We start from the raw sequence: 23374 nt of genomic DNA on the forward strand, positions 1-23374 counted from the left end.
GGACTCTGAAATCTCCATGGACCTGGCCTGTGGCCACCACAGCCCACTTTGTTGACTGACATGCAGTGGTTCTCTTTTAGAAATTGGCAACATGGGGCTGGGTGTGGTGATTCACACCTGTAATCCCAGCACTTTGGGAGGCCAAGGCAGGGTGATCACCTGAGGTTAGGAGTTTGAGACCAGTCTGGCCAATATGGCGAAACCCCGTCTCTACTGAAAATACAAAAACTAGACGGGCATGGTGGTGCACGCCTGTAATCCCAGCTACTCGGGAGGCTGAGGCAGGAGAACGACAGTCGCTTGAATCCCGAGAGGCGGAGGTTGCAGTGACCTGAGAATGCACCAATGCACTCTAGCCTAGGTGACAGCAAGACTACATCTCAAAAAAAAAAAGAAAAGAAATTGGCAACATGGACAGCTGAGGACAATGGCATTGGTATAACTGCTTCTGTACCAAAATTTCCTCCCAAAGGATAGAAAAAACAAGAAAGGAAAAGTAAAATCTACACAAACCCATGCCTTCCACATGATTTGAAGGTAGAGAACACCAAAAATGCAAAATATCTGAAGTGAAAAGAGTAAATAACAACAAATCCCCAGCCTGCTCTCTCACTCACTGCTGTCCCAGCCACAAAGCTTTACCACAAATAGAAAGCCCTAAGGGAAGACAGAGCAGGTGCTGAGGTGATAAGAAGGTCCACCAGGAGGGGCCTGGGGGAACAGGGCCCTGGGAGGTGCTGTGGGAGGGGCAGGAGCACCGGAAGGGCCCATCTAGAGCATGCAGCCTTGGGGAGGAAAAAGCAAAGAGGAAGAGATAGCTCCTCTGGGCAACTGTGGTCAAGTAGAAAAGGAAGTAAAAGCGGGGTTCTGCAAGGCAGCAGTCAGAGCACTGTGCTCTGCCCACAGAAGAGTACCAGGAATCCTGAGAAACACAAGCAACTCCCACAGCATGAAATGAACAAGAGGAAAGCGAAGTCACACCTACAGAGCCAGTGTAAACACTATCAGGAGCGGAAATGTCACACACATCAGCTGAGGAAAATCCCTGCTGAAAATAATCGTGAGGCATGTAGAAGAAACTTCACATGAATTCGCCACGCCCACACAAGCATTAAAAGTGAATGAATTCGCCATGGTCGAGCCTCGAGCAAGCATTAAAAATACAACCCACCTTAAATCAGACATTTGAAAACAGAAACAGGCAAATAACAGGAAGAAATAAAAAGCTGAGCGAACGCAAGGACGACGTAACAAAGTTTTCTCAGAAATAAGGAGCTGTTTAGTGGGTACAAAGAATATGGTTAGTTAGAAGTAATAAGTTCTAGTGTTTGATAGCACTCTAGGCGATTATAATTAACAATAACTTACTGTATACTTAAAATAACTGGAAGAAAGGACTCGGAACGTTCCCAAAACAAACAATGATAAACGTTTGAGGTTATAGCTATCCCAACTGCCCTGATTTCATCATTACACATTGTACTATTGTATCAAAATATCACATGTCCCCCATAAATACGCAACAACTATTATGTACTCAGAGAAATCATTTTACAAAAGAAATGAGAAATAAATTAAAAGATGCCCAAAACACAACAGACAAAAATGAAAATATAACAAGGGTCACTAATTAAGATATCCAAGCAAGTGAGAGAATAAAAATGAATAAGTAAATAAATTAAAAGTTCAGAGACAGTAGTGGAAATGGAACACAGGAAATGAAGGAATAGTATTTGTTTATTGAGTCCCTAGGGAAGAAAAACAGAATAGTGGAGTGAAGCTAATATTTAAAACTAAAATCTGATATATGTTCTAATAAAACTATAAGATTTCAAGGAAGAAAATAAAATCATCAAAGCCACTGGCAAAACAATCAAACTGACATCAGGTCTTCCAAAATCAACATATAAACAAAATGACAATGGAGCTGCATTTTAAAAAATAAGTCAGTGAAAAAAAGTGTAAACCAAGGATTTCAATCCAGCCAATTTACAAAGAACAGTTTATTTGGCTCATGGTTCTGTATCCTGTGCACATGGAGGCACACGCCAACATCCACTCAGCGTCCGGTGAGGGCCTCAGGCTGCTCCCACTTGTTTGGGAAGGCAAAGGGGACCCAAGGCATGCTGAGGTCACGTAGCAAGAGAAGAAGTGAGAGAGTTGGAGGCATGTGGCTCTTTTAACAGCTCTTGCAGGGACTAACACAGTGAGAACTCATTACCACAAAGATGGCACCATGCCATTCAGAAGGGATCTGCCCCCATGATCCAAACACCTCCCACCAGTCCCCACCTTCAACACTGGGCTCAAATTTCAACATAAGGCCTGAAGGGGGCAAATACCCACACCATATCGATTAGTAACTTCTGTAAAGCAGAAATATTTTTAAATACAAAACCTCTTTGCTGCCAATGCAATCAAGCTAGAAAATTACTAAGAAAAACAAAAAACAGAAAGGTCCTTCTATTGGGAAAGTTAAAAATGTTCTATTAAAACAATTCTTGCGGGAAATAGAAATTACAATTTTTAAAGAATGATGAAAATACTACATATTAAAATGTAAGGGATGCATTTAAAGCAGTGATCAGAGGAAAATCATTGCACTAAACACATTTAATAACAACATTGAAAAAAATATTAAATTTCCAACTCTAAAAACTAGAAAAAGAACAAAGCCCACCAAATAAAGGAGGGAGATAATGAAGTTAAAGCAGAAATTAATGACATAGAGAATACAAAAGCAGTACAATAATTAACAAACCAACTCCCAGTTGTTGTTTTGAAAAAAATTAACAAGATGTACAAACCACAATCTAACTTGATTAAGGGGAAAACGGGGAGAAAGCACAAATATTCAAAGTAAGAAAGAACAATAATAAAATGATCATTGATAACACCGTAAAAACCCTAGAAGAAAACCTAGGCAAAACCATTCAGGACATAGGCATAGGCAAGGACTTCATGACCAAAACACCAAAAGCATTGGCAACAAAAGCCAAAATAGACAAATGGGACCTAATTAAACTCCACAGCTTCTGCACAGCCAAAGAAACAATCATTAGAGTGAACCAGCAACCAACAGAATGGGAAAAAATTTTTGCAATCTACCCGTCTCACAAAGGGCTAGTATCCAGAATCTACAAATAACTAAAACAGATTTACAAAAAAAAAAAAACAAACCCATCCAAAGGTGGGCAAAGGATATGAAGACATATAGGAAGCCAACAAACATATGATAAAATGCTCATCATCACTGATTATTAGAAAAATGCAAATCAAAACCACATTGAGATACCATGTTATACCAGTTAGAACGGTGATCATTAAAAAATCTGGAGACAACAGATGCTGGAGAGGATGTGGAGAAATAGGAACACTTTTACACTGTTGGTGGGAGTGTAAATTAGTTCAACCATTGTGGAAGACAGTGTGGCAATTCCTCAAGGATCTAGAAGTAGAAATACCATTTGACCCAGCAATCCCATTACTGGGTATATATCCAAAGGATTATAATTCATTCTACTGCAAAGACACATGCATTTGTATGTTTACTGTAGTACTGTTTATAATAGCAAAGACCTGGAACCAACCCAAATGCCCATCAATGACAGACTGGACAAGGAAAATGTGGCACATATACACCATGGAATACTATGAAGCCATAAAAAATGTTCGTGTCCTTTGTAGGGACACAGATAAATCTGGAAACCATCATTCTTAGCAAACTGACACAAGAACAGAAAATCAATCACCACATGTTCTCACTCATAGGTGGGTGTTGAACAATGAGAACACAGGGACACAGGGAGGGGATCATCACATACTGGAGTCCGTTGGCAGGGGCTAAGAGAGGGAGAGCTGGGAGATGGGGAGGTCAGGGAGGGATAACATGGGGAGAAATGCCAGATGTAAGTGACAGGGGAATGGAGGCAGGAAACCACATTGCCATGTGTGTACCTACGCAACAATCCTGCATCATCTGCAAATGTTCTCCAGAACCTAAAGTACAATAAAAAAAAAAGTATTTTTGTATGCAAATAGATTTTTTAACTAAAATAATAATAAAAATAAAATAATCATTGAAACAAAAGTAAAATTTAAATCATAAATGACTAATTTGGAAACTTCTGTGAAAATAAATTTTAAAACCTAGGTGAAATGGATAGTTCCCTAGAGAAATACAGATTGCCAATATTGACCCCATCTGATTTAGAAAGCTTAAACAGACCTATTTTCAAAGAAATAGAAAGTTATTAAAGAAATAACTAGCCCACTCCCAAAAAGAACCAGGCCAAGATAGTCTCACAGGGTAATCGTACCAAGCCCTCAAAAACCAGATAGTCACAATGATCTGTAAATTATTTCAGATTACGGAAAAGAAGGTAGATTTTCCTAACTCCTCTTATGAAGCAAGTGTGACACTGATACCTAAACCAGGTAAAGACTCGTTAAAAAAAGAGTACTACAGAAAAGTATTACTCATGAATATTAATTACTCATGAATATCAATGTCAAATTGTAAATAAAATATTAGCAAAAAGACCACATTAAGAAAACAATAAATCATAAAAAAGTTAATTCATTCCAGAATTCAAGGTTGGTTCAATATTAGGAAATTCATTAGTACTGTATACTATATTAATAGATCTAAGAGAAAAATAATATGATGATCTCCATAAATACTGGGGAGAAATCTTTGTCAAATTTCAACACTCATTCATGCTTAAAACACTCAAGAAAATAGGAATTAGTGGATACTTTGTTAATGTGATAAAAAAAATTTTGTATTATATATACCTAATCCTAAAGCCAGTATCATATTTAATAGGGAAACGCTAAAGGCATTTCCACTATGACCAGTGTGTCAGTCTCCAAGGCAACCCCAACACTTGGAGATGTTCTAGAAGAATTCTGTGAGCAAACATGCAGCTGCACACCTGACTATCATTCATCACAGCAATGAAGTAAGGACACACAGCCAGATCATAAGGGGAAAAAATGAAGGTGGAGTCCACGTGAGTACGGATCTGTATGAGGTTTCCTTCTTGCTCTCCCTCCCATGGGGGGCTCACAGAGTGCACACTCTTTCCCCAGCAATGAAAATGTGGCAACATGTGTGTGATGTTCCTGCTCAGGGAAGACCATTAGAGACTCAGGTTTTTATTGGGATCTGATCACATAAACACCCTCTGTCTAACATATACCAAAATTCCAGACTCCCAGAAAGAAAGCAGGTGGTTGCATAAACCAAATTGCTTACATATACAGTCTAGGCACAGTAAACTATCCTTCTCAGTTAGATAATGGTGGGAATACTTCTGACATTTGAGTTCCCAGATGCCAGCCAAGCACTAACCTGGCAAGTCGACCTTTCTAAGGATGGCACTTACAGGCCTGCTGTGTTTACTCTTTATTTCTGCTGCTATTTAACATTAGACAGGGATATCAACTAAGGCTATACTAACTTACAAAAACTAAAGGCCTCTGTATACACAAAAAATAAACAGCAGAGAACTTACTTGCAAAGAAAGCCACATGCATAATATCAACAAAGATTATTTTATAATACATTTAACAAGAAATGTGCAAAATTTATACAAAACAATTTTAAAACATTCCTAAAAGACACAGAAGTAGACTTGATCAAATAAAAAGACATATCCTGTTCTCGCATTAAATTAACAATGTATAGACGACAGCTGTTCCCATGTTAATGTATGAATTTAATGCAATCTTGATTGAAAATGTCAGCAAGCTATTTCATAAATGAGTCAGACAAGTTGATACTAGTGTTCACAAGAAAAAAGAAATATGTAAGAATATCCCAAAAAACACCGAAAAGGAAAAACTAAAAAGCGGATGTAACTAGCTCTCCCAGACACTAAAACATGTTATAAAGCCTCACATAATTTGGTACTGGTCCATTAATAGACAAATAGACAAATAATGTAATAGGACGTTCAGAAACAGGACCAAGGACATATAAAAAGTTAATACATGATAAAATTGATATCTCAAGTCACTGGAGTACAAGTGTCCTGTTTAATAAATGGTTCTGGGACAACCAGGTCATCATTTGGAAAAATAAAATAAAATGAGATTCCATATTTCACACTATATGCAAGAAAAAAACCCAAATGTGTTAGAGATTTAAATGTAAAATAAGACAGCATATAAGTAATGGTTGATTTTCTATTTAGCCTTTCTATATAAAACTGAAAATCCAGAGATATAACTAGTAAATTTGTCTATATAAAAGTGTTTTAAAATTACATGACCAAAACAAACACGCACACACTATAAAAAGTCAGAAAACAACTAACCAGGAGTAAATAATTGCAGTGTATACCACAAAGAGTTAATATCCCTAATAAATGAAGAACCTTGAACACCGTGAAACAAAGACTCAATAGAAAAACAGGAACTTGACATGAATGCACGATTAACAAAAAAGGATCTGAAAATGGCCTTCAAACACACAAAAAAAGTTCAAATTCACTTATCATTAAGGAAATGCAAATGAAAACAGCACTGAAATACCATTTTCATAAAACTGACAAAATGAAAAATTATGACATCACATTCTGTCAGGCAGACTAGAAAAATGACCACGCTCTCATAATGCCAGTGAGAGGATAACCCAGCACGACTCTTGGAGAGGGAAATCTGGCAATAAAGAGTAAAACATGCACTTCTTTGACTCCACGATCTGACTTCTAGAAATAGACCCTGAAAGTACACCTCCAACAATACAAAAGCATTCACTGTAGCGTTGTTTGTAATTACAAAAGACTGGAGACAATCTAAATGCCTCTATGTAGAAGGAAGGTTGAATAAACTATGACACATTCACAAAACGAGGTACTATATAGTTACAAAAAAGAATGGGGAAGATTTCTGTGAACTGATTAGGAGTAATTTCCAAGACATACCATCAAGCTTATAAAAAGCAAAATGTGAAAGATTATCTGCACTATGTTATTCTTCAGGTGATGAAGAAGGGGATACAAAATAAACATCTGTATGTGCTTATTTATGTAAAAGAAATACAAGACAGACACATCAGCTACTTAGAGGAGAGATCTGGGTAAGGCAGAAAGACGAGTGAAGAACAGGATAGTAAGCATGAGGAGTGATACTTCCCTGCATATGCATTTCTGTATGGCTTTGATTCTTAGAACCACGGTAATGGTTTAAATATCCCATCTTAGTCCATTTATGATGCAATAAAGAAATGGTAATTTACAAAGAAAGGAACAGCCTGCAGGCAACATGGCAAAATCCTGTCTCTACAAAAATTAGCCAGGTGCGGTGGTATGAGCCTGTAGTCCCAGCTATGTGGGAGGCAGAGGTGGGAGAATTCCTTGAGCCTGGAAAGGTTGAGGCTGCAGTGATGGTGCCTCTGCACTCTAGCCTGGGCAACAGAATGAGACCCTGTCTCAAAGAGAAAAGAGGTTTATTTTGTTCACAGTTCTCCAGGCTGTACAACAAGCACGGCACAAGCATCTGCATGTGGTGAGGGCCTCTGGCTGCTTCCCCTCATAGTGGGAAGCTGGTGTGCAGAGATCACATGGCTGGAGCAGAAGTGAGGGTAAAACAAGAGAGAAGGGTGCCAGGCTCTTTCAACAACCAGGTCTCTTGGGAAGTAATAGAGTGAGAACTCACTCATTACCATGAGGATGGCACTAAGCCATTCTTGGAAGATCCACCCACATGACCCAAACACGTTCCATGAAGCCCCGCCTTCAATACTAGAGATCAGATTTCAACATGAGATTTGGAGGGGATGAGTATCCAAATTACAGCAATCCCAGCCCAAATAAGTGCATTTCAAATAAGTAACATAAACATACTGAAGGCTACGGAGATGAAAAGAACTAATCTAAGAAATTTCAGAAAAGCATATTTTGACAGGCTACTGTAAGACTAAAGACAAAAAGAAGTCTACACAAATACTCTAGTTGAGTTAGTAAATCTATTTCTCACAAATTCTGTAACTACTTTAGGTGTATGCTAGGAATTGAACAAATAAGTGAGTATATATTGTAGATAATGAGAGCAAGAGGCAAATCTTATGGTGCTGGATTGGAATTCAAGAAATCAAAGGTTTTAAACATATAGATGAATAAATTAATACAGATACAGATATGGACATTTGGGTGTTGGTATACATACACATATGCCCAACTCTGCTGACTGCAGAGGCCTAGAATTGGTGACACCTAAATTGCTACATGCGCACCAAGCATCCAGATTCTGATTTCTAAACACAATTCCCCAATATAAGGCATGAGAACTCTTTTGAGAGGCAGCTGATTCCAGGATAAGAGCAGGCAAAATGAAAATTTATTCAAGAACACTTTGTGATGTGAGAAAATGAAAAAATAATTGAAATTGATGAGAATGTGTTTAAAGAAGACAGGAGCCAAGTGGACACCAAAGCTGTTCCCAATGGTCAAAATGGGAATAATCTGACAAACAAAATAAATAACATTACCGGCTTACAACACATAGAATAAAATAAACATCCACGAACTTTTACAAATATAAATAAATAAACAAATAAAGGAGAAGGATAGCTCTTCCTTGCAGATGAGCTCCAGTTAATAATTGTATTAATAGAAGCCATAAGGACAATACAAAATCACCATCAGGCAAACTCTACAGTCATAATGATCAGAGGCAAAGAGCTACTGACAAATGCTAAAATCAGTAAGAAAATGTTTGAGGAGGAACACAATGTTAGCATAGTCTCAAAGTATTTCCCAGGGCTTCACTTTATAATAGAGAAACCTGGCAGACACCATGTGAGCCAAGTGATGGATGTTAACAAAATCAGTAGTAGGACATGCCAATGTTTGCACCCCGATACGATGCACTAGTAAGGGCACATCACCTCTGTGATCTCGCCAAAACTGCAACAGCCTCAAAAGTGGCATGAGGGAACATGACAAACCCAAATTGAGAAATCTCTACAAGGTAACTGCCCAATACTTTTCAAATGTGTGAAGATAGACTAAAGAATTTAGAGAAAATTCAAGATATACAGCAACTAAGTGAAATGTGGGATTCTGGAGAGAATATTGAACAGAAAAAAAAGTCATTAGGAAAAAACTGAAGAAACTGAATGGGATTTGTTGTTTTACTAATATTCTACTAATGTTAATTTTCTTGTTTTGATAATTTTATCATAGTTGTATAAATTTTAACTTTAGGGGAAGTTGGGTGATGGGTAAATGTGGTCCCTCTATACTTTTTTTTAGGTTTCTGTAAGTCTAAAATTATTTCAAAAGAAAAAAATCTCCATTTCCTTGTTTTTTTATAAAAATCATTTCAAGGGAAAGAAAGAAAAGATTACATGTATTAAATACATCATGTTAAAAATGTTATCCACTATTCCCAAAATATTATAATCTGAAAATGTCTTGCTTCCTCTCATTCATGATAAACTATTTCTCCATGTGTTTTGCAATTTTAGATTGTGAGCTCATACTTATTGGTTCTGTCTATAGGAATACTGAATAGAGATTTCCCTTATGCTGCTAAATCCTTGTTACAAGAAGAGACTGCTACAACCTGAAAGAAAGTGGGGTCAAAAATGCTATGAAAATCTTCATATACTGTATTTAATGTGCCCATCAGGTACGATCAAGACATTTTCTAAAGATGAGCTGGTACCGTTCTATGAGATGGCCTCATAGAATGAGTTAGAGAAGAGTCCCTCCTCTTCTGATACCAAACCTAGCAGAGACACAACAAAAAAGAGAAAATTTCAGGCCAATATCCCTGATGAACATAGATGCAAAAATCCTCAATAAAATACTAGCAAACTGAATCCAGCAGCTCATCAAAAAGCTAATCCACTATGATTAGGCTCTATCTCTTGGATGCAAGTTTGGTTCAACAGATGTAAATCAATAAATGTGATTCACCACATAAACAGAATTAAAGGCAAAAACCACATGATGGTTGCCATAGATGCCAAAAAGGCTTTTGATAAAATTCAACATCCCTAGGCTTCAAGGGAGCATACCTTAAAATAACAAGAGCCATCTATGATAAACCCACAGTCAACATCATACTGAATGGGCAAAAGCTGGAACCATTTCCTTTGAAAACTGGAACAAGACAAGGATGCCTTCTCTTATCACTTCTATTCAACATAGTACTGGAAGTCCTAACCAGAGCAATCAGGCAAGAGAAAGAAATAAAAGACATTCAAATAGGAAGAGAGGAAGTCAAACTATCTCTCTTTACAGACAATATGGTTTTATACCTAGAAAACCCCATAGTCTTGGCCCAAAAGCTACTTCAGCTAATAAAACAACTCCAGCAAAATTTAAGGATACAAAATCAATGGCCAAAAATCAGTAGCATTTCTAAACACCAACAACATCCAAGCCAAATCAAGAATGCAATCCCATTTACAACAGCTACAGAAAAAATACAATACCTAGAAATACAGCCAACCAGGGAGGTGAAAGAGCTCTACAAACCACTGCTGAAAGAAATCAGAGATGACACAAACAAATGGAAAAACTTTTCATGCTCATTGATAAGAAGAATCAATATGTTAAAACGGCCATAATGCCCAAAGCAATCTACAGATTCAATGCTATTCATATAAAATTACCAATGATATTCATCACTGAATTTTTAAAAAACTATTGCAAAATATATATGGAACCAAAAAAAAAAAATCCCAAATAGCCAAGGAAATTTAAAGCAAAAAGAACAAAGCTGGAGGCATCACATTACCCAGCTTCAAACTATACTACATTACTACGGTAACCAAAACAGCATGGTAGTGGTACAAAAACAGACACATGAACCAATGGAACAGAGTAGAGGACCCAGAAATAAAGCCACACACCTACAACTATCGGATCTTTGACAAAATCAACAAAAACAAGCAATGGGAAAGGGCTACCTACTAAATAAATGGTGCTGGGATAACTGCCTAGCCATATTCAGAAGATTGAAACTGGACCCCTTCCTTCCATTACATACAAAAATCAACTTAAGATGGATTAAAGATTTAAATGTAAAACCTAAAACTATTAAAAAAAACCCTAAATGAAAACCTAGGAAGTACCATTTTAGACATAGACCCTGGCAAAGATTTCATGACAGAGACCCGAAAAGCAACTACAACAAAAACAAAAGTTGACAAACAGGGTCTCATTAAACTAAGGAGCTTCTGTATAACAAAAGAAACTATCACCACAGTAAACAGACAACCAATGGAATGGGAGAAAATTTTTGTAAACTATGTATCTGACAAAGGCCTAATATTCAGAATCTATAAGACACTTAAACAAATTTACAAGCAAAAAACAAACAACCCTGTTAAGATATGGGCAAAGGACATGAACAGACATTTCTCAAAAGAAGACATACGCATGGCCAACAAGCATATGAACAAATGCTCAACATGGCCAATCATTAGAGAAATGCAAATCAAAACCAGTATGAGATACCATCTCACGCCAGTCAGAATGGTTATTAAAAAGTGACAAAGTAACAGATGTTGGTGAGGTGGCAGAGAAAAGAGAACCCTTCTACATTGTTGGTGGGAGTATAAATCAGTTCAGTCAATGTGGAAAGCAGTTTGGAGATTCCTCAAATACCATTCAATTCAGCAATCTCATTACCATATACATACTCAAAGGAATATAAACCATTCTACCACAAAGACATGCATGCATATTTTCATCATATCACTATTCACAATAGTAAAGACCTGGAACCAACCTAAATACCCATCCACAGTGGACTGAATAAAGAAAATGTAGTACCTATCATGGAATACTATATAGCCATAAAAAAAGAATGAAACCATGTCCTTTGCAGCAACATGGATGCAGCTGGAGGCCATTATCCTTAGCAAAGTAACACAGGAACAGAAAACCAAATACTGCATGCTTTCATTATTGTAAGTAGGAGCTAAACATAGAGTACACATGGACACAAAGAAGGGAACCACAGATACTGGAGTCATACTTGAGAGTGAAAATCAGAAAACTACATATGGGGTCCTATGCTAATTACCTGAGTGACGAAATAATCTGTAAATCAAATCCCCGTGACATGCAGTTTACCCATGTAACAAACCTGCACATATACCCCTGAACCCAAAATGCAAATTGGAAAGAAAAAAAAGACATTTCCTGCCTAACAGTCTCATTCTATTTTTACTTCTTTTAAGGGTAAACATTTTTATATTGACATTATGTACTCCCTATATCCAAGAATCATCCAGAAATTTTTAAACATGGATTTACAGGCCATTTAACATTTCAAGTCACTATAAAACAAAAAAATAAGTAAAATAACATTCCTTAACAGCGGTTACTCATTAACTAACTTGAAAGCCCTTCTAAATCTATGGAAACATGTTCCATTATCCAAATTTAGACATATTCAAAATTGATGTTGAATTTCAGGGGACAAGTTGTCTACAGTTTTCATTGCACCAACTACTCTATGATTTGACCACATTTTCTAGAAGGCAATCTGACCTCAGTAACAAAAGTCAGTGCAACATAGATTAATAGACCCAAAGGTCTCCAACTGTTTTCCAAAACATAGAACACTCCTGACCTACTGTATGTGCTTCGAGTGGGGCCTGTTTCAGAGCCACTGCAACATGATAGAAAAAGGGTTTGACCCAAAATGTACGCTGGAGAACTCAGGTGCAAAATGGCAGGAAAAGGGCCAGGAAGCCCTCAAAATCTGGAAGAAGTCACAGGTAGGTGTCAGATAGCAGATGCAAAATGAGAGATGAAAGCCCAGGGCATGAAGACAAAGGAGGCCACTCTGAAGGGAATAGCTGCTTGGGGTAGGGGAGCTGGGTGTGTGAGAGCTGTGACACCCAGAGAGTTTACCTAGGACCTCTGTATACAAACCTTATCCTCTTCTGGGCTAACAGTGAATAGTTTGAATATGAAAAGGCTGAATTAAGCTTTTGAATCAAATTATTACTAAAAAACAATAATAACAATGGGCTACAGCATTTTATGAATGCCAACTAGGAGCTTAACATGGGGCTCAGTACTTCAATATGATCTTGGTTCTCACAAGCAGCATGATTAATATTAACAGACGATGTTAAGGATAAGAAAATTGAGGCTCAGAGGTATTGAATAATTTGTCTAAACTTTTATAACTAGGAAGTGGCAAAGCTGAGATCTGAACATGGATCCACCTGATGTGAAGGCTGGTGATCTTAAACATTTTGTGAACTATAACCTGTTTGCCTGGATTGGAAGAGTCCTTCCTGGACCCGGGACTGGCGCACAGATCTCCTCTGAGGGTGCCCACTGGAGTGCTCTCATGGTCCTGTAGTATCCATGGCACATGAAAAAACTTCCAAACCATCCACCTACTCATTATGCCCGAGGCTGGAACCAGCTACAGTGAGGTCTGGTTAAGCTTGATAGTCAGACTGCTCACAGAGAGGAGGGGCAAGGTGAGGACCTGTTACATAAGGATGAGTGGGAGCAAAGTGAACAGGAACATCTGAGGATAAAAAAACAGAGTTGAAACCATCCAGGTCTTAAAATGGCTGCTAATAGTGATTTTCCTATTTCAAAAAGGATGGTCAAAGCATCTTGCCCAGTTGATTGTACCTTTTGGGTTGAAAAGTCTAACACTTCTCAGAACGGTGTTAGGCTGCCCCTCAGGGAAGCCTGAAGGAAGGCATCTCAACTGTCTCCCTTAAGGTACACCTCATGAAGACTCCATTGTTCCTCAACTCCCCACACTTTAGATACTCATTTAAAGAATCACTGAACATCCTGGTAAACCACAATTCATACAATGTTATAAAACAAGCAAAGTTAATGCAATAATAATAAGCTCAGCTCCTACTTGATTTTTTTTTTTTTTTGACAGAGCCTCACTCTGTCACCCAGCCTGGAGTAAGTGGCATGATCTTGGCTCATTGCAACCTCTGCCTCCTGCGCTCAAGCAATTCTCCTGCCTCAGCCTCCCTAGTATCCAGGACTTCAGGCATGAGCCACCAAGCCTGGCTAATTTTGTATTTTTAGTAGAGAGGGGGTTTCACCATGCTGGCCAGACTGATCTCTAACCCCTGGCCTCGTGATCTGCCTGCCTCAGCCTCCCAAAGCGCTGGGATTACAGGCGTGGGCCACAGCGCCCGGCCCCTCTTGATTTTCTAGACTGATGCTATGGTGTCAAGAAGATATAAGTAATGATGATAGATTAGCATGTTCTGCTGAGGACCCAAACAAAAACATGAAGGTTGAAAACTGAGGCAAGAATGCATCCCATAGTTGTAGTCGGAAATCCTTGCTGTTGATATCTGTACCAAAACTGCCTCTTTCAATTAATGCCCACCTCAACATCTTTTTCAGAATTTTAATTCTTAGAAAGCAGCAACTTTGCTTGGTTGGTTTATTGACATGAGTTTCAGGCACAAATGAAAACTCTTTGTTTTTTTCTAGTTGAAAACATATTATATCCCTATAGTTGCCAGAACTTTTTAAATCAAAAGAATAAAATTTTACAAAATTATGTTCTGACTCGTTAATACAAATAAAACCAATGCTACATGTACCTGCACTATTGGATACAGGCCTAAAGGAAACAGCTAGATAAATTGTCCCAGTTTAATGCTCACACGCAGAAACTGCCTGATTCTCATCACTAGGATAGTGCAGTATAACAACGAATAGATGAGGAGAAAGTGAAAAAAAATAGCCTTTCCCAGAGTCAAGGTAACTACATCAATATGCTCAGTTTGGTTCCCCTAATTGCCTAGGTTAGCACGGATAAAAGAGAAAAATATTAAGAGGCAAATAGGGAGAGTGAAATGAGCTATAAAGAAGACACACAGAAAAAAATTAAAGAAGTCCAACATGATGTATAAATAAAATAGCCAAGAATATAAACATCATGGAGTTAACCCCAAAGAATCATTATTACTCTCATACCCACAGTTACATGAGGAGGTGCTAGGTATTGGGTAATAAAGAAACACAAGAACAGTCCAGATAGATTTCATAAGCTCCTGGAATATATGCTGAGAACTTTAGCAACTTGGGAGTGCTCTAGGTGCTGCAATTATCACTCTGACCATTCTCCTTCATATTTGCTGAGAGGATTTGAAGAGAGGTCCACACAAAAAAGCTGTACATGGATGTTTGTAGTAGCTTTATTTAAAATTGCCAAAACTTGGAAGCAACCAAGATGTCCTTAAATCATGGTGGGTGGGTGAATAAAGTGTGGTACATCCAGACAACAGAATGTTATTCAGAGCTAAAAAGAAAGGAGCTGTCAAGCCATGAAAAGACAAGAAGGAAAGTTAAACTCATACTACTAAATGAAAGAGGCCAATCTGAAAAGACCACATACTGTACTATTCCAAATATAGGACATTCTGGAAAATTCAAAACCATGGAGACAGGAATAAGATCAGTGATTCCCAGGGGCTGGGTGGAAAAGGGGATAAAAAGGTGGAGCATAGAGGATCCTATGGATCTATCTTGCATGAGCTGCACATGTACCCCAGAATCTAAAGTACAATAAAAGAAAAAAAAAGGAAAAAAAGAAAGATGTCTGTTCATGTCCTTTGCCCATTTTTTAATGCAGCTGTTTGGTGCTTTTTTTTTTCTTGTAAATTTGTTTAAGTTCCTTATTCATGCTGGATATTAGACCTTTGTCAGATGCATAGTTTGCAAAAATTTTTTCCCATTGTGTAGGTTGTCTGTTTACTCTGTTGATAGTTCTTTTTGCTGTGCAGAGGCTCTTTAGTTTAATAGATCCCATTTGTCAATTTTTGCTTCTGTTGCCATTGCTTTTAGCACCTTTGTCACAAAGTCTTTGCCTGTGCCTATGCGCAGAATGGTATTACTTAGGCTGTCTCCCGGGGTTTTGATAGTTTGGGTTTTACGTTTAAGTCTTTAATCCATCTTGAGTTGATTTTTGTATATGGTGTAAGGAAGGGGTCCTATTTCAGCCTTCTGCATGTGAGTAGCCAGTTCTTCCAGCACCATTTATCGAGTAGAAGTGCCTTCCCCACTGCTTGTTCTGGTCAGCTTTGTCGAAGATCAGATGGTCATAGGTGTACGGCCATATGTCTGGGCTCCCTATTCTGTTTCATTGGTCTATGTGACATAATTTTTACTTTTTTTTTTCAATATTTCTAAGCTGTGCAGTTCATCTGTGCGTTTTTTCAAACTGCCACAAATCTCCAAAGAATTTTTCCATTACATTTATTGAAAAAATTATCCATATAAGTGGTCTCATGCAATTCAAATCCACATTGTTCAAGGGTCAATGGTATGTCTTTTTTATTGTTCTTCTTTTTTTCTCTTCATTCGTATAAATTACATTGCACAAAATAATTGAAATGATAAAACTGTTATATATGTTAGGCATATAACATAAAAGTATGACATATGTGACCATAAAAGCACAAACAAGGGAGGACAAATGGAGTTATATTGGAACGAGATGACTATATTTTCCAGGAAATAAATTAGTATTAATTCAGCACAGATTGCATTGAACTAAGATGTACAGTTTAACCCTTAGAGCAATCAATAATAAAATAACTCAAAAACACAGTTTTTATAAAAGAAACAAAGAAGAGAATTAAAATAGTATACAAGAAAATATAATTTAACACAATAGAAAAGCAGTAAAAGATAAAGAGAGGAATAAAAGATACAAGATATAGTGAAAATAGCAAAGTAGCAGACATGAAGCCGAGCATATGAATAACTGTATTAAATGTGAATGGACTGAACATTTCAATTAAAACGTAGAAATCGTCAGACTGAATTTTCTCATTTTATCATTATCATTTTCTCATTTTATCATCATCAAATTTTTATCATTTTTAAAATGATAACTCATGCAAACAGTAAGCAAAACTGGGCTGAAGTGACAATACCAGTATCAGGTAAATAGACCCTAAGATGAAAATATTACCAGAGAAAAAGAGACATTTAGTAATGATAAGAGTTCAATTCATTTGGATAATGTAATAATTATAAAAGTATATACACTTAACCACCAATCCTCAAGTTAGGAAAAATACCCAATCCAACAATAATAGTTGAAGACTGCAATACCCCACTCTAAATAACTGATAGAATGGTTTCACAGAATATCACTAGTAATGTGCAAGAGACAAACTGAACTATGGATCTGATACTCATAGAACGCTCCAGCAAACAGCAGCAGAATACACATCACAAGCAGCATATTCTCCAGGACAGATCAAATGCTAGACCGCAAAACAAGTCTTAATAAAATGAAAAGGACTGATTTGTACAATGTACATCCTGTGGCCACAACTGAATTAAATTAAAAATCAAAAACATAAAGAAACATGGGCAATCCCCAAATATTTGGAACCTTCAAAACATCCTTTCAAATAACCCGTAAGTCAAAAAAGGAAACTGTATGAAAAATGAGAAAATATTCCTGGCTTAATGAAAATGAAAGTACATTACATGTTAAATTGAAGAAATGCAAAGAAGTGGTGCTGAGGGAATGGTTTGAGAAATAGTATCTTTCTATGTTAGTAAACCTTTCTGTTTGAGGAGGACATGAGTTTGTAAATGAAGTCTCAAGATTTAAAAGTATTGTGAGTAATTCCATAACAACAATTGTAACTGAAACAATACATACTATTGATGTAGTCTTTTCTGTGATAACAGAAATTTTACTCAAATATTACACAAAATGAAACAGACCATCAAGGTTATACTGCCTTGTAAACTTGCTATTAAAAGTAATTTAGCTCCAAACTAAACTTACAATAAATTATATTTTACAGAGAATGAAGTTAGAATGAGTTTACAAACCACAAAGATAATTCAAGAAAATAAAAACAGCAACCAAATAAAGAATGCTATCAGAAATATCTCAGTAGCCAAGGTAAAGTTGGTTAACCTAAAATAGTCCAATTACAACCTCCATTGTTTTCCACTCAAAGAATATGAGGAAAGATTTACAGACGTAGACCTTCTTCATTCACCAAATAAAATATGAAATACAAAATCAGGATGTCATATGGCAAAAGTTCTAAAATCTTACCTCCATTAGAACAAAGAGTGCTGCAAAGAACAGAAGGGTTGCCCATTCCACTCTGTGTAGAATTATCTCAAAATCATGAATGTCAGCTAAAATTAGCAACCAGATGGCACCCAGAATAGCAATCCATCCTGAAAATAAGTAAATAGACATAGAGATATAGCTCCACTGTTAATATACCGATTCATTGTTTATCTTCTGGTTGCCTTTTTTCTTTATCAAGAATAATTGTCATACTACAAAGTGCATATACTTAAAATGCATATAACTTCCATTTGGTAATGTGTATACTCATGAAACCAACAGTGTAATCAAGATCATGAACGTGCCCGTTGACCCCAGAAGTTTATTCATGCCCATGTTCCTATACGTCCTATAGCTCCTCTTGCTCCTCTGGTCAGCTCCCACACTCCCAGTAACCATTCATCTCTTTTCTTTCACTATAGATTGGTTTACATTTCCTATAAATGCAGGTTTTCTGTAATTATACCATTGTTTTTTGTTGTTGTTTTGGGGTTTTTGAGACATCGTCTTGCTCTGTCACCCAGGCTGGGGTACAATTCGGCTCACTGCAATTGCCACCTCCCGGGCTCAAGCTGGGGAGCCCAGCCTCCCAAGTAGCTGGGATTACAGGTACATGCACAACACTCAGTTAATTTTTTGTATTTTTAGTAGACGACGTTTCACTATACTGACCAGGCTGGTCTCAAACTCTTGACCTCACGTGATCCACCCACCTCAACCTCCCAAAGTGGTGGGATTACAGGCATGCACCACCATGCCTGGCCGGTTGTATTTTTTGTCTGACTATCATCTAGACCAAAAAGTCAATATTCAGCATAATCATGTTGAGAACCTTCGCTGTTGGTGTATGAGTCAATAGTTCACTCTTTTTTCACATGTAGTAGTATGCTAGTGTGTGGGTATGTTACAACATACACACCATTCACCTATCGATGGACACATGGATTGTTTCCAGTGTCTGGCAATTTCAAATGAACAAGTTATGAACATTCACATACAAGTCTTTGTATGTACATATGCTTTCAGTTCCTTTGGTTAATACCTAGGAATGAGATGGTTGGATATATGACAGGTTAATACTATGTAATGTTATATGAAACATTTATGCTTTAGGAAACTGTGAAACTATTTTCCAAAATGATTTCATTATTTTACAATCCTACCAGCAGTGTATGAGAATTCCAGTTTTTCTACATTTCACCAAAACTTGGTCAGCCTTTTTGATTTTAGACGTTCCAGTGGATGTGTAGTGGGATCTTACTGTGGTTTCCAATTGCATTTCTCTCATGACTAATGACATTGAGCATCTTTTTTTTTTTTTTTTGAGATGAAGTCTCGCTCTGTCACCCAGGCTGGAGTGCAGTGGTGCAATCTCGGCTCACTGCAACCTCCGTCTCCCGGGTTCAAGGTTCAAGTGATACTCCTGCTTCAGTCTCCCAAGTAGCTGGGATTACAGGCGCACACCACCATGCCCAGCTAATTTTTGTATTTTCAGTAGAGACAGGGTTTCACCATGTTGGCCAGGCTGGTCACAAACTCCTGACCTCAAATGATCCACCTGCCTCAGCCTCCCAACGTGCTTGAATTACAGGCATGAGCCACCATGCCCAGCCAACACTGAGCATCTCTCAATGTACCTTCCATATATCTTCTTTTATAAAGTTTTTGTTTAAATGATCTGCTTATTTTTTCCTTACTGGCTAGAGCAAATGAAACCCAAAATAAGTAGAAGAAAAGAAATAATAAAGACTGGAGCAGAAATAGAAAATGGAAAAATGTCAGAGAAAAGCAATGATACCAAAACCTGATTCTTTCAAAAGCTCAGTAAGATTGGTCAACGCTTAGCCTACCTGAATAGAACAAGTGAGAAAACAAAATTGCCAATATCAAGAATAAGATCAGTGGCATGACTATGGATTCTATACATTACAGATGTGTACTAGTTTTCTAAAGCTGCCATAACAAATGATCATAAACATAGTAGCTTGAAACAACACCTGTTTATTACATCACGGTTTTCATAGGTCAGAGTATGCTGGTTCACAGCAGGATGTCTGTTTAGAGTCTCATGAAGCCACAGCCACAGTGCTGGCAGGGCTGCCTACCTGTCTGGAGACTCTAGGGGAGGATCTGTTTCTCTATTCATTCAGGTGTTGACATAATCCAGTTCCCTGCAGCTGTAAGACTGAGGCCCCCGTTTCCTTACTGGCTGTCACCCAAAAGCTGTGCTGAGCTTGCAGAGGCATCCACATTCCCAGGTTCATGCCTCAATTACTCCATCTTCAAAGCCAGCAAGGCCCTTCTCACACTTCATATCCCTCCCGCCTCTTCTGTCACAGCTCTCTAACTGGCTCTTCCACCTTCACTTTACTTTTAAGGGCCCTTGTGATTATATTGAATCTACCTGGATAATCCAGAAAAATTTCCCTTTATGAAGGTTTATAACCTAAATCCACCTGCGAAGTTCCTTGGCTATGTAACATAACATATACTGCCATTAATATCAGGAACTAGAGGGTGGACCCCTTTGAGGCAGAGAGGTATATATGAATTAATTTGGGAAAAATTAGCATTTTAATAATATAGGTGCTTCTGATCTATAAACAGTATATAGCTCCAATTATTCTTATCTTCTTTCATTTTTCGTAAGAATGTTTTGTATGAATACCAGCAATCTTTTGTGTAGAAATTAACAAACTGATTCTAAAATTCATGTAAGAATGCAAAGGACCAGAATAATCAATACAACTTTTATAAAAGAAGAACAAAGTTTGAGAATATACATTATCTCACTTCAATATTTATTATAAAGTGACAGCAATAAAAACTGTGATACTGCATCAAAATAAATTGATCAATGGTGAATCCAAAAATATACCCATATATTTATGGTCAACTGATTTTTTTACAAAGATTCAATGGTGATTTTTTTTTTTTTTTTTTTTTTTTTTTTTGAGACGGAGTTTCGTTCTTGTTACCCAGGCTGGAGTGCAATGGCGCGATCTCGGCTCACCGCAACCTCCGCCTCCTGGGTTCAGGCAATTCTCCTGCCTCAGCCTCCTGAGTAGATGGGATTACAGGCACGCGCCACCGTGCCCAGCTAATTTTTTGTATTTTAGTAGAGACGGGGTTTCACCATGTTGACCAGGATGGTCTTGATCTCTCGACCTCGTGATCCACCCGCCTCGGCCTCCCAAAGTGCTGGGATTACAGGCTTGAGCCTCAATGGTGATTTAATACAGAAGGAGAAGTCTTTTCCACATATGGTGCTGGAACAGTTGGATATCCACATGCAAAAAAACTTTTACTTTGATCTGTTCATTAATCATATACAAAATTTAATACAAATGGATTATAGTCGTAAATGTAAAACATAACTATAAAACTTCTGGAAGAAAATATAGGAAGAAATCTCTGTGATCCTGAGTTAAAGGTTTTATTAGCTATAAATTGCAAACATAATGTATGAAAAGAAAAAAATCACATTAATCGAACTTTATCAAAATTATGAATTCCTCTTTTTCAAAGGGCACTGTCAAGTAAAAGTAGAGAAAAGCCACAAACTGGAAGAAAAGATTTCCAAATCATCTATCTGATAAAAAAGACTAATATCTAGAATATATATATATATTTTTTTTAATTCTCAAAATTCAACAAGTAAACAAACAACACAATTAAAACGGGAAATATTTTACACAGACACTTCCACAAAGAAGATATAAGACTGACAAATGAGTACATGAAAAGATGGTCAGATATCACTAGCCATCAGGGAAACGTGGAGTAAAGCCACAATGACATTCACTGTCTACCTCAGAATGTGTAAAATCAAAAAACACTGACTAATATAAACGTTGACAAGAAGATGAAGGAACTGGAACTTTCAAGCACTGCTGGTGGGAGTGTAACTTGGTTCAACCATTCTGGAAAACAGCTTAGCAGGTTTTAAAAACATAATCCATACATGTACCATATGAACTCACCTTTAAGTATTTACCCAAGAGAAATTAAAGCATAAGGTAACACAAAGATTCGAATACAATGTTTACTATAGTCTTAGTTGTTATAGCCAAAAACTGGAAACAACTCAAATATCCATCAACAGGTGAAAGTATGTATAAAAATGGTGTCACATTCAAACCATGGAATACTACTCAGTAATGGCAGGAATGAATTATTGATGTATGCTACCACATGGATGAATCTCATAATAATTATGCTGAATGAAAGAAGCCAGACCGAACACACTAAGCAATCACCAAGGAACAGAGAGTCTAGTGACCACACATGACAAGGAATACAGTCTTTTCAAAAATAGTTTGGAAAAATCACAAAACAAGACTACTACAGTCTTCAATTGTAAAAATCAATAACAACCCTGGAGAGGGAGTGACACTGATTTCCAGATTTACCACAATATAATATTCAAATGTCCAGTGTTCAACCAAAAATACATCACAAGGCATAGAGAAAAACAGGCCAATGGAATAGAATATAGAGCCCAGAAATAAATGCTTATGCATATGGTCAAATGATCTCTGATGAGAATGCCAAGTCTACTCAAGTGCAGTCTCTTTAACAAACAGTGTTGAGGGAACTGGATATCCACAAGCAAAAGAATAAAGCTGGACCCTTGTCTCACTCCATGTACAAAAATTAATTCAGAGTAGATGAGAGACCTAAACACCAAGTCTAAAACTATAGAACTCCTAAAAGAAAACATGGAGGAAACGACTCAGTATATTGAACTTGGCAATGATTTCTAAGATATGACAGCAAAAGTGACAAAAGCAGAAATAAACAAATGTGATTACATCAAACAGACAGAAGGCAGATTAAGAGATTGCCAGGGGTGGGGGGAGGGGGCGTGAAATGAAGAGTTATTACTTAATGATTATAGGGTTTCTGCTTGGGGTTAATGAAATGTTTTGGAGATAATGGTGATGGTAAGGTAATTAATGCCGCTGAGTTGTACAATTAAAAATAGTTAAAATGGCAAATTTTATGTGATATATACATATCGCGTATGTATTTTATATATTCATAAAACATGTACATATTACATATGGATATATATGTATCTATATACATATCACATACTTTACATACATACACAATTTTGTGTGACATACAGGTATCTCACAAACCTTGCCATTTTAACCATATATTTTTTAACCATATGATATATTATTTTTCTTACTACAACAGAAAACTTTTAAAAAGGAAGATGGGGTTGGGAAGGGCATTGTCCTTCAGCTTGTGAAGGCCAGACACACCTGAG

The 23374-nt window shown here is 37.2% G+C and overlaps 1 protein-coding gene across 3 annotated transcripts in view; it reads right to left on the reverse strand.

Annotated features, from left to right (window-relative positions):
• Positions 1 to 23374, reverse strand: part of OCA2 (OCA2 melanosomal transmembrane protein) — a 225315-nt gene that overhangs the window by 103950 nt on the left and 97991 nt on the right. The window contains exons 17-18 of one of the 3 annotated variants that reach the window (XR_010339211.1): positions 18073 to 18200; positions 3962 to 3999 (exon numbers count right to left, since the gene is read on the reverse strand). Coding sequence is in view for 2 of the 3 variants with exons in the window: in XM_064367821.1 (XP_064223891.1) it covers positions 3976 to 3999; positions 18073 to 18200 (152 nt within the window). In the remaining variant the exon portion in view is untranslated. Of the gene's footprint in view, positions 1 to 3957; positions 4000 to 18072; positions 18201 to 23374 lie in introns of all 3 variants that reach the window. The other 2 variants (XM_064367821.1, XM_064367820.1) reach the window with 2 other exon arrangements.

This window comes from Aotus nancymaae, unplaced genomic scaffold (genome assembly GCF_030222135.1).
Source record: "Aotus nancymaae isolate 86718 unplaced genomic scaffold, 86718_ANA_hifiasm-v0.15.2.pri h1tg000075l, whole genome shotgun sequence".
In the NCBI taxonomy this organism is placed as follows: domain Eukaryota; kingdom Metazoa; phylum Chordata; class Mammalia; order Primates; family Aotidae; genus Aotus; species Aotus nancymaae.